This window comes from Lathamus discolor, chromosome 5 (genome assembly GCF_037157495.1).
Source record: "Lathamus discolor isolate bLatDis1 chromosome 5, bLatDis1.hap1, whole genome shotgun sequence".
Classification (NCBI taxonomy): Eukaryota; Metazoa; Chordata; class Aves; order Psittaciformes; family Psittacidae; genus Lathamus; species Lathamus discolor.
Window position 1 is genome coordinate 20,390,380 of NC_088888.1, and position 19,137 is coordinate 20,409,516.

At 40.3% G+C, this 19,137-nt stretch overlaps 1 protein-coding gene and 1 long non-coding RNA gene across 2 annotated transcripts in view; both read left to right on the forward strand.

Annotated features, from left to right (window-relative positions):
* The window catches only part of GLP1R (glucagon like peptide 1 receptor), a 92,579-nt gene that overhangs the window by 41,192 nt on the left and 32,250 nt on the right, over nucleotides 1-19,137 (forward strand). The window contains exons 4-5 of the mRNA XM_065680024.1: nucleotides 15,755-15,864; nucleotides 18,397-18,503. Of these exons, the coding sequence (XP_065536096.1) occupies nucleotides 15,755-15,864; nucleotides 18,397-18,503 (217 nt within the window). The remainder of the gene's footprint in view (nucleotides 1-15,754; nucleotides 15,865-18,396; nucleotides 18,504-19,137) is intronic.
* Nucleotides 2,702-13,634, forward strand: LOC136014885 (uncharacterized). Its single transcript, XR_010612907.1, has 3 exons — nucleotides 2,702-2,762; nucleotides 11,710-11,738; nucleotides 12,670-13,634. It is a non-coding gene; the product is annotated as an uncharacterized LOC136014885 (long non-coding RNA).

The following is a 19,137-nucleotide window of genomic DNA, read 5'->3' on the forward strand; positions in this document are numbered from 1 at the left end:
AAAAACCTACTCAGTTTATGGTAGCACAGAAGTTACACCAGGTAAACTTTGCATATCTTGCTATCCACATCATAGTCAGTGAGGTTACCGTGAGTTATATACTAGGGCAGAGGGTGTCTCAAAGTCCAGTCAGTGCAGAAATCTCAAGGGGAGCAGTATTCCTTTAAAAGACAGCAAGCACCTTGCCTTGCTGTCACTGGTTGTGTGATATTTTTTATTTATTTTTTTTGTTACCTTCTTATAATTGAAGGCCAGCTGCCAATAACACCGTGTGGATTTGGAAACCGTGGAGCTGCACAATCCATCTTGCAATTATGTCTCCTCTGGGGTTCTGATGTTTTATTGTTTAATAGCCCTAAATCCTTTTTAATTAAAAAACCTTCCAGAGGTATTAGTTTCAGACAGTTATGCGAACAGTGGCCACGTCAGTTGCTCCTGTATGCACTGGGCTGCACAAAGGCCGGCTGTAAACTTGCATTAACACAGATGTGGCTGTTACTCAGATCTCCACTCATATCTTCTGAACTCTTTGAATTCTATTGTTTCAGCTTAGGACCTGTCTGGTTTTGAGGTGTCTGACACCTGAGTTGGCTTGGCGGCTGGTCTGTATTGGTGTCTTGCTCTGGCACTGTACTGAATTTTGAAGCAACCCCCTGATTGTCCTACTTGCTGTGACTGAGTTAGTTTGAGCAGTTTTGGGGTTTGTTTCTTTGGAGGAAACTAAGCCAGAGGCTGTGCCCCAGGTGTGCACTGGATTCTCTTCAGTCCAGGCTGGGAACATAAGACCTGATCATTTGTACTATTATGAAGTCTTAAAGTATGACCATATGTAGGCCATTGGAGGACTCCTGAACTACAAAGCTCTTGTTAAATCCTGAATGGTTTTTGTGCCAGGTAAAGGGACAGATGGCTCCGTACACCTTTAACTGCTGCTGACCATGAAGTCTTAGTGCTTTGTAACTCCCTATGCTCTCTAGATCCACCTTTCTCCTAGTTTGAAATCCTTTCCTTTTGTATAACCTTTGCTTGAATCACTTGTCTCTTATAATTCACTTTATTTTCTATATTATCCTGTCTTTACTACATTATGTGTTGCAGCTGTGACACCTGCTCCTTTGTTCTCCTGGAAGACCAGGCAAAGTACAGCCTGGGGACCCCTGGAAGCAACATAGCTTTTCAGGCTGTGACGTGAAAGACCTGGAAGTCTCTCTGGTGGCAGAGTAACCCAGCAGTAATAGCAGATGATCTCTGATAGTAACCTTGTGGCTGCCTCTGGCTCCTAGAGGTACAGTCAGTCTGATTAAATCTACAGTTCAAGGGCATCACAGAGGACTGGAATAACAGCTGTACTTCCCACAGTAGTTTTTCATAGTCATAGAGAGTGCATGAACTGAGCATTGTGTAGGGATATAGTAATGCAGAGTCTAGAGTCTGGGCTGCTGCTCCCTAGTACCTTTAGGTGCAAAGACACACCCAGGTCAGCCCTTTCACATTTCCCCCTGCTGTAATCTACATTTGAAACCCTTTTTTTCCAGCACTTCCCATTCCCTTCTCTAGTGACAGAACTGTTTTCTCAACATGGCCTTAACTAGGTGTGGGCTCTGTGTGAGGCTTTGGGTGGAAATGTGGCATTACCTCAAAACTGCTAAGTGTTGGAGGTTACCATTTTAACCATGAGGATTTCATGCTTTTTTAATGCAATTTCCCTAGGGCTTTGAGATATAGACAAACCTTGTAGTGCAGCAGAGATGATGGAAATGGTCTGCACAGTCCCCACTGACCATTAGTGTCTAGCTTAACCCTGGCTACTGTTTAAATCATGAACTCAGAAACCCTTAATACTTCTCTCCTATGTGTCATCTTCCCCTTCCCAAAAGCTGTGTTTATAGTTGTAATAGCATCAGGCTCAGCAATACTGCAGATCCTACAAGCAGCAGAACATAAATGTTGAAATGGATTTTGTTTGTGGTCTGAGAGATTCATCTGTGGTGGTTGTGACCATCAAGAGGGGCTGAAAAAGGAAAGAACACTGTCATGTTTGTCAAGGTGTGGCCACAAGCACCGTGGCATGCCATTATCACTCAGGTGAGAGAGCATGCCATTATCACTCAGGTGAGAAAGGGTTACAAGTAGCCTTCTGACTCAGCAGGGATTTAGGGCCATGGACTGCTGGTGAGGGTGGCCACTAGTGTAATGCTGTCCCCACAGTGAGTGCTCCTGGGCTGGGAGAAGGTGGCAGCAAATTGAGGAGCTGACTGATGGCAAGCACTGGTTTGGGGTTGGGAGAGTGATATAAACTGACCTGATATGTCTGTATCTGTATGTCTTGCTCAAATGCTGTCCCATGGGCAATGTGGTCTCCTGAGCTGAGTGTCTGCAAGCCATTAGAAAAGCTTTTGCAGTCACCTTTTTTCTAAAAATGATTTAGTGCCTTCTACCAATCCATCAATTAAATGTGGTCATGGAGGCCTGGTGTTCAAGCAGCTGCAGTCCTGGAGCATCTGCTGTGCTGCAGGATTAAATCCGTTGTTCTGGTCATTCTTTCTTTCCCCAGGGTTGCCTGTGTTTGGGCACTGTTCGAACTTGGAGGGGGAGGGAGCTTGGGGACAGACTGCTACAAGTGCTACAAGTAAAAAGCAGAAACAAAGAAAATGCTTGTTTTTGCTTAGGAGGCCTCCTATGGGTGGTGAGGCTGGGGTGGTGAAATGTTGCTGTCACCTGTGAGAGGCAGACCAGAGGAAACTGGAAAGCCCTACAGCTGGGTAAGCAGATGTTTGAGTTTTCCTTCAGACAGTTTTGAAGTATATGCATAGCTGGAACATTTGGTTTGGGGGACCAGATTAAACCTTGCCTGGTTTAATCTCTCTCACTTTTTGTTTAATCGTCCAATTTCATAGTATGAGATCTTAAAACCAAGGAGTTACCAGATGGCTACGTGAGCATACAGCTAAACTACCTGTTTGTCTTCTAACATGCAAGAAAATAAATTTCACTTCAAATATCGGATGCAGTGAAGATGATTAGACATTTATTACATTTCTTCCTGTCTTGCTGTAATAAAACCAAGTTTCCAAAAAGCTCTTCATAACGGTGGAAAGGGGTGTGACCTTTTTCACTGAAAAAGATGTTGCATTGCATTTGCTAACCCATAAGCAATTCAAAATTTATACTTCCTTGCACTAAAAGCTGTCCCAAGCTAATTGGCAATCTCAGTTTGCTTAAAAATATACAAAAATAAAACCCCACTGGTCTTTCAGGTTCACCTCTGCCTCTGTTTGTCTCCATCTGATAGTATACCAGAGAACTCTAGAACATATGCTGTTCATCTCAAGGGTAGATAATGTTGAAAGGGTAGAATGTTGAAAGAAATAATTTTAAAAATCATTAACAAATATATTAATATGCGTCTGTTTTTGGCCATGTGGCTATGCCATTGTCTTTTATAAATTTCATTTAAATACATATTTTTAAAGAAATGTCTGTTTAACTTCAGATTGAGGCTCGTGCAACAGAGCAGTAGTTTATGAACTTTCTGCTGGGATGAAATGTGACCTCCCTTAGGGGACAGTGAAAAGCTATATGCTCTGATTCCTCTTCTGCTGTAATCGAAGTGTGGTTATTCCTCATCAAATGTGCAATAGGAGCAGAAGAAGACTTTGCATGTGGCCAGACATTGAAATACATATATGGGAGCAGCTGCCATGTTGTTTATATGTCAGATCTGGTTACCTGGGACCCTCTAGGAAGACTAGTTTTCTGCATTAATGACATAGTGTAAATGCTGGACAGCCTTGCTGTATTAGCTTGTTGTGCTGCAGCGATGGGAGTTGAATAGTTGGCAGGACTGCATGTTTTCCAGTAATTTTTTCAGTTACAGCTGTATAATGTTTTTGTTTAAAGTAATTCCTTGAGATGTACTCTCAAGGATATCAGGGCACAGGTCTGCAGACATAGCTGAGCCTTATTCTGTGATTGGTTGAGAAGTTGCTCCCAGCTTATCTGACTGTGAATGGTACATTTAAGGGAGAAATAAACACTGGTTTTTACACCCAGGTGCAAGAAGCTGCTCGGCTACCTCTTGCCTTGCCCATGCTAGTCTAACAGGTAGCTAGACATGTTTGAGCTGACCAGTTACCTTAAACTTCATCTATGCTCTCAATTACACATCTTGCGTAATTGAAATATATATTATCTACCCACTTCTATTTGTTTGCAGTACCAGTATACTCTGTTATAAGGAAGGACCTTGCATTTAAGAACTTGCAGTCTTTTAATTACAGTGGACAAAGAGTAAACTAATTAAAGGCCTGAATAAACAGTGCTTGCCTGTGCTACATAACTAAATGCCTTGCTGTGAAAACAGCTTATTATCTTTCTGGCTTAAATGTTGCTAATTGGTATTGATTTTTTTCTTTCAAAGCTCCAAAGATGGAATGAACATGAATACCTATTCTGAAAAAAGAGGTGGATCGAGAACTGGTTGAAAGGAAGAAGGCAGAGAGTTGTGGTCAATGGCGCAGAATCTAGCTGGAGGTCTGTGACTAGTGGAGTTCCTCAGGGGTCGGTGCTGGGACCGGTGCTGTTTAATATTTTCATCAATGACCTGGATGAGGGAACTGAGTGCACCCTCAGCAAGTTTGCTGATGACACAAAACTGGGAGGAGTGGCTGACACACCAGAGGACTGTGCTGCCATTCAGCGAGACCTGGACAGGCTGGAGAGTTGGGCGGGGAGAAACTTGATGAAATTTAACAAGGGCAAGTGTAGAGTCTTGCATCTGGGGAAGAACAACCCCATGTACCAGTACAGGTTGGGGGTTGACCTGCTGGAAAGTAGCGAAGGGGAAAGGGACCTGGGGGTCCTGGTGGATAGGAGGATGACCATGAGCCAGCAATGTGCTCTTGTGGCCAAGAAGGCAAATGGCATCTTAGGGTGCATTAGAAAGGGAGTGGTTAGTAGGTCAAGAGAGGTTCTCCTCCCCCTCTACTCAGCCTTGGTGAGGCCGCATCTGGAATATTGTGTCCAGTTCTGGGCCCCTCTGTTCAAGAAGGACAGGGAATTGCTTGAAGGAGTCCAGCGCAGAGCCACAAAGATGATTAAGGGAGTGGAACATCTCCCTTATGAGGAGAGGCTGAGGGAGCTGGGTCTCTTTAGCTTGGAGAAGAGGAGACTGAGGGGTGACCTCATCAATGTTTACAAATATGTAAAGGGTAGGTGTCAGGATGATGGAGCTAGGCTTTTTTCAGTGATATCCAGTGATAGGACAAGGGGCAATGGGTGTAAACTGGAGCATAGGAAGTTCCACGTTAACATCAGGAAGAACTTCTTTACTGTAAGAGTGACAGAGCACTGGAACAGGTTGCCCAGGGGGGTTGTGGAGTCTCCTACACTGGAGATATTCAAGGCCCGCCTGGACAAGTTCCTGTGTGATGTACTGTAGGTTACCCTGCTCTTGCAGGGGGGTTGGACTAGATGATCTTTTTAGGTCCCTTCCAACCCTTGGGATTCTGTGATTCTGTGATTCTGTGATTCTGTGAAGAACAGCTTGCTGGAAGAGCCATATCACATACAGCTGACTTCTTCCATGTTTCAGGAATCCCTAGCACTTCACCTTTGGGTGCTGGGAAATGCTTCTCGTGAATCCAGCCTATACATGTTTTCTTGCATAACAAATATGCTTCTGGTGTAATAGTGAGCTTAAAGGCTGCGCCTTTCTCCCAAAATCCTCATTTAAATTTTGGTGAAGATACAACTGAATCTACTTATATATGAGTAAATGCTTTATATACAGGTGAATCATGCTCTTTGCCTCTTGAAGTTAATAAATCTGTGTTTGATTTTATTTTTATATATTATTTTTATTTGATGGATTGGTCATGTAAAAATGTGACCTGACTTAAAGGGTGTCTGAATATAAGTAGTCTAATTATAGAGCATCCTCCCTTTCATGTATTTTCACAAATGTAGCTTTAACTTTAAAAAATATGCTAACCTATACAATAATTGCACTTGTTAATTGTGCATGCAGTTTTATTTTGCAGCATTATCCTTTTCCACTCACATGTTTTGCTGATAACTTTCCCCTTGAGCGTTTTCTGTAATAGATTAGATTTTCCCTGAGACACCTAGATCCCTGCTATGAATTTTGAAAGTATATCTAATCCTCCTCAAATGTAATCCAAATGTTAACTATTAGGATTCCTGCACATCACTTTCAATTCTTTTTGAATAAAAGCAAAGTTTTTCTGGGCAACATGTTTATGAGAGAACCTGGGTACTCAACTAGTTCAGTGACAATAATAATGATAGCGGTGCTTGGCCAGACCCGTCTGACCTTTCTGGAACTAATTTAGCTTTTGACAATTGCAATGAGAAGAAATGTATTAGGCAAGCAAAGGATCAAGTGTTCATCAGTATATTTCCTCTGAAAGCAAAAGAAACTGGCTTCCACATGCAAAATATGCCTGAGAATTTTCATGGAGCTTAATGAAACGCGATGATTTCCTTTAAACAGAACAAAGGCATGAGTAAAAAATGTGGAAAACACTGCATTTATGTGGCTAATGAATGGTAGCTGGCTTCTCTGTCTTTAAATATGTGATGTATCTATGGGATATTATAGGATCATGAGAGGGTTTGGGTTGGAAAGGACCTTAAAGGTTTATCTAGTTCCAATCCCTCTGCCATAGGCAGGGACACCTTCCACTAGACCAGGCTGTTCAAAACCCCATCCAGTCTGACCTTGAAGACTTCCATATTCAAGGAAAGGATTGCATCTTGGCAGGAAAAGAAAAGTTTTAGACAAAAGGAATCTACGTCCATCCAAATACCTTTTAAGCAATGAAAGCTGAGTGGAAATGAAAATGGAATAGAAAACTTGGAAAATTACCAGTGGAATGGTTTAAGAATTCCTAATTTTTTAGATTGTGGGTTGGTCCCAACTTTAGGGTGGTGGGTGAGAATTTGAGATTGATGTAAAAATTGCCTTTGTAATGGAAAGGTAAATCCAGACATAACTGCAGCTTTAGTGGCCTCCAATAATTATTGACAGGATAGATGGTAGTTTCTGTAATTAAAACTCTTGGTGCCCTTTGTTTTTATTTTTATTTATTTACTTTTTATTTGTAAGTTCTTGTATTTAGTAGTTTATAGGTTTGCAGAACTTCTCTTGATGGAGATTCAATATGTTAGAAGTTTCTTTTAACACTGTTTTTAAATGTTTTTCAAGAACATTTTGTCAAAACCTTGCTCTGCATTTCAGCATGTGGATCAGGAAGAGAAAGATTGCTCCTAAGGCATTGGTGTTATTCCTCTTGCTGCTCATGAGGGTGAATTCCCTATGAGTGCTTCCTAGAGTTTGTTCCTATAGTCTCTGGAGGAAACCACATGAGAGCTGTGCAGAGGTCCTTTCTCCTCATCCTGTGCAAATGCCAGATCAGGCATGCTTCTGGTGCAAGGGCTGTGTGGGGTTTCTCATCTTAGTGTTAGGATGTATCCACTATGGAGCTTGAAATGCAAAATTGGTTATCCCTTGTGTAGTAGAGAAATCCATTGGCAAAGCACGGGGATATATAGATGTGGCATGTGGCAGTGGCCTGAGCAGTAGACTTAAGGACTGTGTTTCTTCTTATACTTGAGGTAGCCAGGTTTGGTGTTTTATTACATTGTACTACTTATTGTGCAGGTGCAGCTTATATCTGTAATGCTAGGTCTGCAGAGTATGAGAGGGATGCCTGTAAGCAAGCCTTTACCAGTTGATGTAATTTTTCTTTACAGCTTCAGATACTTTAGCTCATGTACACAGAGGTGATAAGCCTTTAACAATGCCAGAGTGCACAGATTGCTCAATAAAAATGAATGCCTTCAGTCTTTGAAATGCATGAGATGCTTCATTGTATTTGCTCTGCTTTGAAGTACCACTTCTTCCACTTTCTGTAGATAGTGGAATTATGGTAATCTCTAAATGAAGTTTGATGGTTTGGGTTCCATTTTATGATATGTTTCACAGTTGCCTGTGCTGAAAGCTTCCAGATGTTTAGGATTTTTCTTGTTTATCTTTAGAAATGTCCTGTGAAAGTGATGAATTAAGATTATTGACTCATTGGTTCTTTATACCATTGAGGATAACTGACTACCACTGACTTCTCTGTTGCTGAAGATTGGCAGTTTCTTTGCAGCACCTGATGCTGGTTTTAGCCTGCATCTTCTACAGCTTCTTGTTTTGCTCAGAAGCTGCACCAAGCAACTAGTGTTTATTTGTATGTGTACTTCCCTCTCCTTCCTAGCTATGCATATTTAACATACTAGTTATCTGTTGCTATTTTCTGAGTTGCTGAGCTAAAGCAAGGAAGAACAAGCATTATGCTAATGACTTGCTGTGTTGTTTCCTTTTAGGTTGTTGTTTTGGTGGTTTTTTTTCCTTTCACTGTCTCTGTTTTGTTTGTTTGTGGTAGGTTTTTTGTGGTTTTCTTTGTTGTTGTTGTTCGAGGTATTTTTTTTTTTTTTTATAAGACCTTGGATCATGGGCATAAATCCCTTCCTCTGCCCTGGGATGACTTTAGTTGTTTCTTTTACAGCCTTTTAAGAAAAATTTTATTGTTTGGGTTTTTTTTTTTTCTTCATTTTAACATCCTACTAATGAGATGTCTTTTATTAATTACATTAAGTGATCCAATAAACTTAAAACACAAAACCTCTTAGCACCATTTTTACAAGTCTATTATGCATTAATCCTTTCAATCACATTTGTTGCAATAAATTTATTCTAACCCACTGTTACTTATTCTGAATGAAACTTAATGGTGTGTTTTGGTACCTCACAAAACCTTCACAAAGCTGTACTACTATCATAAATACTTGTTTGTCATAAACAACCTTTTATTACATTAATTCACATATCTTTTATACTTCATAAACACTCTCTAATAAACCTAATGCACACATACATGCTTGCATTTTTATGAGTTGTTTTTAAAGTGTATTTCAAAAAGCTATGTTTGGTTTCAGTGTGGTCTAGCATAGTTAATGCAGCTTTTTCTCAATACAAGTTACACAGCTGAAATGCTTTGAAAGTATAGCACCTTTTAGGGTAACACTCTGTGTTTAAACAGTATTATTTTTCAGGAAGATATTTAAATTGTCATGAGATATTAACTCCTACCAAATAATGTGTAAGGTTGCAACTTAAGGAATGGTTTATGATTTGTCATGGTCTACTTTGCTCACACAGCCTTTATTTGCCGCCATTTTGCAAGTAGTTTTTAATTATAAAGCTATATTCTATGCTTTTTCCATAGATCTCTTATTCCTTCAGTATGCAGAATGGATTTGCTTTTGAGAGATGTAATAAAGGGAGCTCTTCTCTGCAGGATCATTGCCTCATTAACCATGGGAGTTTGTGTTGAGTGAGGCAAGATATTGTAGAGGTGGCAAGGATGATTTCTGAAGTAGGAGAATGCCCATGCAGACTGAATTTTGTGGCTGCGTAATTTTCTTTCTTGTATAAATCTGGCTTTACTATATGACTAGAGTATGCTCCTTTTTTTTATTATCCGCATGCACATATGAAATAATAGTGCTTAGTGTTCATTTGTGAGCCTAACTGATGGTCTTTGGACCATACAAATAAGAAAATACTCTATTTGGTATAGACTTCATTCAGTTTGCTTAAATACAGCTTGACATCTCACGTGGTAAGGATGGCTAATTTCCTGTTAAATAATCTCCCTCTATTTTGTAATCTGAATAAAGCAGTGGATTCTGTTGGGAAAAATGTATGACTGTGTACATAGAAACAGTGTTACTGGGTGGACCTAAAACCCACACAAATAGCTTTAGCTTAATACTTCCTAATTCTTGAATGTTTACTTTTGTTGAGTTAATTCCATTACAAAATGAGTATTTTAAAATAAAAAAAAAAAATATATGCAGGCAGTAGGTCTTGGGTGATACCAAACAACATCATCTTCATATGCAGTCTCTTGTCTGTGCTTTTGATAGCACAGCACAGAATTCAGGCACTGAGGATATCCAGGGCATACAGGGTGGGCTTGTGCAGCCTGTGACATGGCCTGCACTTGCGTAATTGGATCTCCCTTGCACCATGTAAAGGTACCTGTTAGGTCTGTGTAAGAACATATCTATCTCTTAGTAGGAGTGTGGATGCATAACTCTTTCTCTTGTCATTCTGTAGTTTGTTGGTTTTGTTTGTTTTGGGGCAGCTTTTTGTTGGAAGAGTCTGTAGAGTTTCTTGGATCTTTCAAGCTACGAGCTAGTGATGGGGAAAATTCGCAGTACGAATGTTCTGATATATTTCCCTAAAACCTCAAACTGTAGAGCATAACTGGAAATTATTCTTTTCCTGCTGCAAGAACTTGAAGTGACCACCAACCTTTCTGCCTTCAAGGCAAAATCTAAGGCATACCTGGTTTTCAGGTTTTTTATCATCTCTAAAACAAAGGAGTTGGGATGACTAATATGCTGTGAGGGAGAAGGAATAGTGGGAAGGCATGCTAAATAAAGTACTCATTGTTAAACTGTCTGTTAGGGTAATATTATTTCAGACAATATGGCAGTGAGCCCAGTAAAAATGCTTGTTTTGATAAATGTAATTCTTGGACAGTAATGCTGGCTGGAGCTCCTCCTGCTCCCTAGAGGCTTTGTGATCAGGCTGCTCTCCGGTGTCATTCGTGGGCGAGTGCGTGACTCCTGGGTTCAGGATGTCTCACTGTAAGCAGCACCAGGGTTGGGACTGGGTGACACTTATGCAACAGTTCTTCTAGGGAAGTGTGGCTGCTTTCAGGGCAGTGCCCGGGTCATGCTGAATAATAGCTGAACAGAGCTGCTGATGAGTGCACAACCCTCTAAATTCTGATAAATTGTTGTTACCATCAAAGGGCAAGTTGCTTATTTCAGGAACAAACCAGTATGCTTTGACACAGCAGACCCTGGTGGTGCTCTTATATTGCAGAGTCCCTGTTTCATAGAGAAGATTGTTACCTTTACCAAAACACTTTTTCTGCTGGAAAGAGAACCAGTATTAGCAGAGGAGAGGTCTATAATACTTGACACACAGCAGCCAGACAAAACTGTTGTATTTCTTGTTCTTTTCTCATTCTCTCTTCTCTCTGCCTGAATAGAATTGATTGGATAGGACTTTCTGTAATTGGTTTTTAAAATGAATAGTGTTCCAGTTTGTCCTCAGGGACAGTTCGGTGAGTAATCTCATACTGACCTTGACACCCTGATACTGTAAAATGCAGATCAAGTTGGTTCTTTTAAGCAGAGAAATTATTTAATTTGGGTTTATTTCTAAGGAATAAGGAAACGTTTGTGAGCCTCTTGCCCATGTAATAGCATATTTTCTCCATATATAAAAGCATTAAGCTAGGTGTAGTATTTGATTTACAGGCTCATTAGAGAACTAGACAGATGTTACTAACTTCACTGACTCTTGGGCTCTTCTCTCTGTCTTTTACTAGTTTACAGAGACTGAATTTTGGGCATCAATCCATGTTTTAACATTTAATTCTAATGAAGTGTGATTGACACTCTTCAAATAAACTGGTGTCATTAAGCTGCTGTTCCAAAGGGTGTGCAACTTTGAGTGAACGTGGTCAGCTTACAGGTTAAACAAAATTGGATTCTATATGCACTGGGTGTAGATTTATATTTTTTTTCTTTCTTTTTTCTTTTTTTTTCTGTTTGCAGATTAATTGACTATCAGAAAATTCTAGAACGTAAGAATCAGTGTGATTTGAAACATTCACCATATGGTAACAAAAAGCATTACAAGACAGGAAAAAGGTATTGCAGGATAGCAAGGAGACAGCAACTGCCTGAACCCTCAAAAAAGATTGTTCATGATGCTGATCTATTAGAACTGAAGCTGGTTGTTGTTTATTTGGTATTTGTACTGCATTGAAGGTAAGAGGGCATGAGTCACTTTGCAACATTCAGGCATGGACAAATGTGAATTGCCTCTGACTAAACTACCTGCAAGCAAGATGCTGAAATTGCTCTGCAGTTGAGGAAGCTGTGTGCATGCCTGCCTTCTGTCATGGCACATAACAGCAACACGCTTGGAGGTTGCTTATTTTTCCTCCATATGTATTAATAACTGAATTTTGTAATCGATGGCTTCATATGAAAGATGAAGGAAATGAGATTCCTGGTGAGCTTCACATCAGACAGAGAGAATGCATACAAATACCATCTCTTCCTGCATTTTAGGAGGTTGAAGATCTCTTACCATCCTAATCCATGGTCAGATGTGCAGAGAGGGTATTGTAAGATGTCATGTGAAAAAATTATTTTAAGAACACATGCAAACCACATGCTTTCCTCCAAAGCAGTTAGAAGGGTAAGGTAATTGCAGTGCTTGAATCAAAATGTCCTGATTAAAAGCCGGTGGATCCCTTTGAAATTAGTTGGAACTGTTTTCTCTAAGCAAAGATGAGAATTTAATTTTTATATGAAACAAAAGTGTTCTAAAGTCTCCATTTCAGGTTTTTGTCAGTTATTTTGGAGATGCACCAGAGAAGTTTCTGATGTTGAGACTGTATTCTGTCCCTGTTTTCAGTGAGGCAAGATCAGGAAAGAGCATTCACTTAAGGTACCATCTCTTCTGAGCTGTCAGTCACTAACAGACCTTTTCTTTTGTTTGGGCAGTAGCAGGTGGCTGCCTGTGATGGAGCCTGTTGCTCAGAGGATGGGTAGATGGATGCTGTTTGCCTTGTGCCTCTAGGAAACAGAAAGCAGGAATGGCTGCAGGATGATGCGTTTCAGGAAGGGTCAACAGTAAACTTCCGATGTTGAGGGGGTTCTGTGGTGTTTGACACACAATTGAAAAGGATGTATTTCCACCACGGTGAGACTTGTTTTCATATTCCTGAGAGGAACTGGTTGCCTGCTGTGCATCAACCCTGCGGTATCTTCATGTTGTGGTTTGTGCTACCTTTCAGTTTTCATGGGCATCTCTCCATGGATCAACAAGAATTTAAACTCTTCCTTAAAGTCTCTAAGTTTTCTTTTAACTTTTTCTATCTTATGAGCATTTTGGCTAATAAATTATTCTATAAACCAAGCATATATGCTCTCACACTGTCATATGCAATCTCATCTATTTGGATTTTTTTTTTATTTATTCTTTTACTTCTTAAGGCTTTTCATGGATACAGGGCAGTCCAGTTGGTCTTTAGTTGCCTCTGGATTCTGCACTGAACCAATGAGGTGAGCAGTGAGGCTATGACAACCTGACATATCTGGCTTGTGGCTACCCAGAGATCCATAAGAGCTGTCAATCCAGTTTGGGTGTTTGCAACTCCTAGATGTGGCAGGGAAACTCTCTTTTCTAGAGTAATAGGGTTACATTCATCTTTCTTCATATCTAAATTAATTGCCTTGTCTTTCTGTCTGCTGGCAAATTTCATGTTTCATTTACTGTAAACAAATATGCATTCTCCCCAGCATGCCAGGCTTCAGCATACAATAGATTCTCCTCCTTCTTATTTCAAAAGAAATGTTTATCAATAAAAAGAAAATTAAAATGTGTCATGATGATTTGGACTAAAAGTAAAAACATCGAGGCTAAGCTTTCATCCCAATTATACCTTGACAGTAAGAAATACTGAGTTTGTGTGCGTATGTGAATTCTCAGTTTTAGAGAATATGAAATAGTATTTGTTGTTTAGTTTTTGTGTGTGTTTGGGGTTTTTTTTTTAATCATTTCTCCTTTAGCAATCTGTGAGATTTTGGTTTGTCTTTGTGTGGTTTTTACCTCTGTTTTTTGTTATTGTTTTTTTAGGACTATATTAGAATTACTTTTTTTGTGTTAAATTGTTTCTCATAATGATTTTTGTCTTGCAGTACTCCTTGGTTACAGCTCATGCAATGGCAGTCAGAGTGAATTTCTGAGTCCTATTGACCCTCTGTACTTTAACCCCCTGGATTTTGCCTTCATTGGCTTCTAATATGTAACATTTCCTGATTCCTAGAACTACCTTTGCATAGATGTTTTGAAAGATGTACTTCAATTTGTTATCCATTAATCCTGGGGGAGGGAAATTATGCTTTTCTACTTGCTGCCCTCCATCCTTAACATTACAGCAATACTCTGACCAAAGGAAGTGGTTGGCACTAGCAGTAGATAATGAGAACAATGGCAAAATATTCACTGCAGGTAGTGGATGTGAATGTATGTTGCATGTGATAACCCAATCTCTCTTCTGCTTTTCTGTAAACATATGCAAACAGATATTCTTAATAGCAAGGAAAAACCTCCACCAGGGATAACTATATTTTTATATCCCCTTTATATTATCTCTTACTGGTATGTTCAGTACACTAATTACAAAAGCAAATATACTATGCCTACCAAAACCATTATCAGTTACCATTTAGCATACTCATTAGAAATGGCTTATTAGAATACGAATGTCTATATTATTTTTTAAAATGTCATTCTTCACTTAAAGTACTACTAGTCTACCACTGACAACTATCAAAATTACCGGCTGTCAACTAATATGCAAATAGCCTACTGGGTTGTTATAATTTCAAATAAGTTTCAGTATTTTCACACTGAATATAAATGTTCAGTTCTAATGAGTTTTGGTTTGCAGTAAGGAGGGAGCTGACAACAGGAAGAGGTTGCTGTAGGCAAGGCTGGGTTTGAGCAAAAGCTGCAGTTTTGATACCTGAATAGAACAGAATCCTCTTAACTTCATTTCTCATACCTCAAAACATTAGAATTCTATTTCTAAATGTGGCCTTGATAGAGGCTAATCCTGATTGAGGGACTGACTCAGTACTGCTTTTTGAGGGGTAGCTTCCTAACATGCAATAGGTTAGTTTACTGGTTCAGAAGCATGACTAGTAAGAAACTTCCTTTGCAAAGCAGCCGACATCATTACTCCAGTTATGTTCTGATACACAAGCACCTCCAGGTTGCTTATGTACAGCTGTAAAAATTGTTAGACTTCCCCAATATTCCAGACACCAGAGAGAGTTCCTTTTGAAAGGCTATGTTCGAGTGCTCTTTGTACTTTTATTTTGATTCTTCAGTTTGATGTAGTTTTCTTATGACACATTTTGTCGTATGTGCTTTTACAAGATCAAGCTGCTAACTGCTTTGGAAAGGTGTTTTATTTATTGCTAGTGTTGTTATTCACACATGTAGAGAGAAGGAATAAAAGGATTAATGGCTTAGGCAAAGATTTACAGCCTCATTTTGTCGCACAGATGTTTATATAGGCATTTACACTTTGCAGAGCTTGTGTTAACATACCTGTTCTGAGGTTTCTCTGGGTCTGTGTGATCTCAGAAAAGAAAAACCATGTTTACACTTTCTGTGCTGCCTTTTCCCTGTCAATTTTGTAACTGGGGCTTAACATTTCCAAAATTTGTGTGTCTTTAAAATCTAATATTTCAGTGAGCTGGAATTTGTGTGTTGTCAGATTTTCACAAAGATGGCAATAACTATTTCAGCCTGTTGCTGTTTCTGAACAGTTAGCAGTTCTGGAATATGCACTGTCTGATCCATTTGAAAGCTGCTCCCTGGCCTTGAGGATGAACAGCAGCAGCCTCTGCTGCAGGCAGGGAGCTGGTGAGATGCTCCACCAGCAATGCTGTGGCTTCCGCCTCCCAGCCAGGAGAGCCATCTGCCAGGAAGCAACTTGCACTGAGCTTCTGTACACCTTGCCCTGTAAGCAGATTCTCCTTTCATTAACCCAATGGCTTGTTTTGCTCCTGGCAGTGCTGCATGGGCAGGTGTACCGGTTTTGCACCCTGGAGGGGACATGGCTGCTGAAGGAGAATTCAACCCTGCCCTGGAGGAACCTGTCTGAGTGTGAAGCCTCTGACCAGGTTAGAGTTTTCATCTCTTGTTGCTGTTGTTATTTAGGACAAAACAGAAGAGAGAAAAAATAGTCATTGATGCTCATGCATTTGTGTCCTGTCCTGAGTGCCTTGTGTCAATGAACTTAACGGTCAGGGATCTCGCACCTCTCCTCTTCAACAAAGGGAATGTGGAGGGTAGATGAGAGCAGGTTTCAGCGTATGTGAAAGAGCCAAGAGAAGTGAACCACCTAGTCCCAGCTGCGATGCAGGGCAGGGGGCTCAACAGCAGCCGACCCAAATGGAGGAGTGACCTAATTGCCTTTTCTTACATTCACAAGTTGTTACAGTAAAGTGTTTATTCTCTCTGTCTTGTTAGCAGCTATTAAGGTGATTAAGATGAACTGAACTGAAGGATATTTGCTTCTTACCTTTGGGCAGGGGGCTTTTTACTTGTTTGGGGTTAGTTGTTTTTTTTTGTCTTTTTACCTTAATTTGCCATGACCGATAGAATTAGTCTTGTCAGTGTTATTTTCTTGCCCTAGTGCTTTATACTCTGCAGGGAGCTGAGACAACTGGGCACCAAATGAAGGAGAGCATAGGGGTTTCCAGGGGATTTTTGTCAGCCACTGGCGTCAGCTTGAGCACTGGGTGTTCTCATGACACATGATACCATTACTGCTGTGAGCCTCCCGGGGGTGATGCTGTTTCTCGCATAAATTGAGTGCACTCTGTCCATACCAGGGTACTGGGAACTAGCACACACCTAGTCAAAAGAGTTCAAGTATATGAAATTCCCAAGTGCTGCAGGGCCTTCGCCCTCTTGAATTCTCATTCCTCAATGCCTCATTCTTCAGATGTAATAAATGGCTGCAGACTGGAAGGAGATAGGAAAAGAAATAGCTTCTAATTCTTTAAATATATTAAAATTGACTTTTTGCCTTTAATTTGCAGCCTTATTCTTTGTCCCTTCTTTGTTCTGGGGTATCCCAGCAGAACGTGTTATCTTGAACAACTCGGCCTACGCTTTGTATTGACTTTTCCTTGTTTGCCGTTATGGTTTCTTCCAGAACTGTGTTGGGACATGCTAAGGAGAGAGATGCCTCATGGAAACACTTGCCCATTTGGCACCTGCATCCAAGTTTCCATACACTGACCTGAATACTGAAACCCTGCATACATGTTGCTAGTCCCTGAAATGTGAACAGCTGTGTTTGGTTTTCCAGCTAATATATAGAGGGCCCCATAACAACCTACTTTATTTTAAGCATCTTGTACATGAGAACAAAAGGTTGGTTTGATAAGTTAGCTGTGTATTTGCAGTTGTTGCTAAAACAAAATCCAAAGGGTTTGTGAGTGAATCCTTATAAAATATCATTGAATTACTTTGTGTGTAATATGGTTTTGCTCTGCATAGATGCTTTAAATTGTCGGATCTCAGTAGTTTACCTGAGCTTTGATACTGAAGACATTTTAGTTTTCTCTTCATAAGGCAGCTCTTGTGTCATTCCCATTCATTAACCTAGCAAATCCCTGGGGAACAGCTTGTATGTTCACCTTAAATCCTCCTGTCTGTTCAAAGTACATCTGAATAGCTGTACTTATTTCTGAAGTACAAGTATATTCCTTTGTACAGCACAGGTCTCAGGAGTCAATTGCAGAATTAGCAGCTTGAAGAAGGGAAATGAAATGCCCTAGTCTAAATAGACTAAGATATGTGCTTAGAAGTGAACCAGAATAGAGAATATGAATGTGCCTCTCAGGAGCAATAATCTTGTAGCTTCTAAAATACTTCTCTCTAAAGATTTTGGCCAGCTGTTTCAAGCAAGGGTCTCGGTAGTCATGTCCTCAACAGAGACTCTGAAGAGAGCCACAGGCCAGGACTGTCAGAAGGGTGCAAGCATCTGGGGTGCTCTGGCCCACGCTGGGTTGCTCCCTCCCAGACAGTGCTGTAACACCTAGGTCATGAGATGTTGTTGGGCTATAGTCTGTTACCAGGAGATTTCATAGTTGAGACAGAAGAGAGACTATTTGGAAGGCAGAACGTAGTTGTATGAATGTAAGCATGCTTTGCCTTAGAGTCAGTGTATGGAACCTGACTTGGTTTACCTCTAAGTATGGATATAGTCAGAGGACCACCCTCTTTACAGCAGTAAGGAGACTTGCTTTAAGTGTTCAAGTCTGAAAACATCAATTTTGCTGGTTTTACTGCTGGACTGAGTTGTGTCTGTGCTTCCTGCCATCTGTTTAAGACTTGCTTTTGTGGTAATTCATGCCTCTCCAGCTTGTTATGAAATAATGTCACGTTATCTATTTTCTAGCCTGGCTGTTTGAGTGAACACCTGGGAGCATCTGGGGAATTAAGATTAAATTTTTATTTCTTTAGAGCATACAGAAAGTGGAAGACTTGATTTGATATGTGCACTGAAACTTGAAAGTAGGAGAATGATTTCTGGTTATCATTAAGAACAGTTAGCATCTGGAAGAAAAGAACTGAAGCCCATGAGCTCTGTCTTTTTCCCCCTCCCCCCCCCCTTTTTTTTCTCCTTTGTATGCTCTCAGGATGCACCAGAAGAACAGCTCCTGAATTTGTCCATCATATACACCATTGGATATGCTCTTTCCTTCTCTGCCCTTGTAATAGCAACTGCCATTCTTCTTGGATTCAGGTAACTGGCAAAGCTCTGAAGTGAGTGGGGAAAAGGTGTTACGTTTTTCTATATGGTAGTATTGGACTTCAACAGGCTTTCTCCATTTGGTTAGTTTTTCTTCTATCACCTCATTATTTCTTTATCTTACGTCACTTCTGTGTTCCTTCCTACAATCATTTCTTCTCAAAATGCAAGTAAAATTCTCAAATTTTTGCAGTGTTACTTGTGTGAATGAGTGGAACAGATGATTATATCAGTTGAAATGTTTTGTGGTGACTTTTTTTGTTTCAGTTAAATTCCCACAGGAAGAGATGGGAGAAGAGAGAGATTCCAGCATGTCCTCATGGTGTTGCTTTGCAGATGAAGCACTAGTCTGGGGTGTGAGAGGACATTTAGGACAGAAACTTTCGTCTTGCCTTGCTTGGAATTACACAGAGCATAAATTTCAGTCTGGCCTATTTCCCAGCCAGCTCCCTGCTACTGTGCATCGCCAGGTCCCATCATCCCTTTTACAGACTGATGAGGCTGCCTCCTAAAAAATAATATTACAAATTTCCATCTCCTGGTACTCTCATTTGAAATCAAGTCAGGAACCTTCAGTGCTCTGATACTCAAGAAACTTCCTTCCCTGACTAAAGAATTATCATTGCCA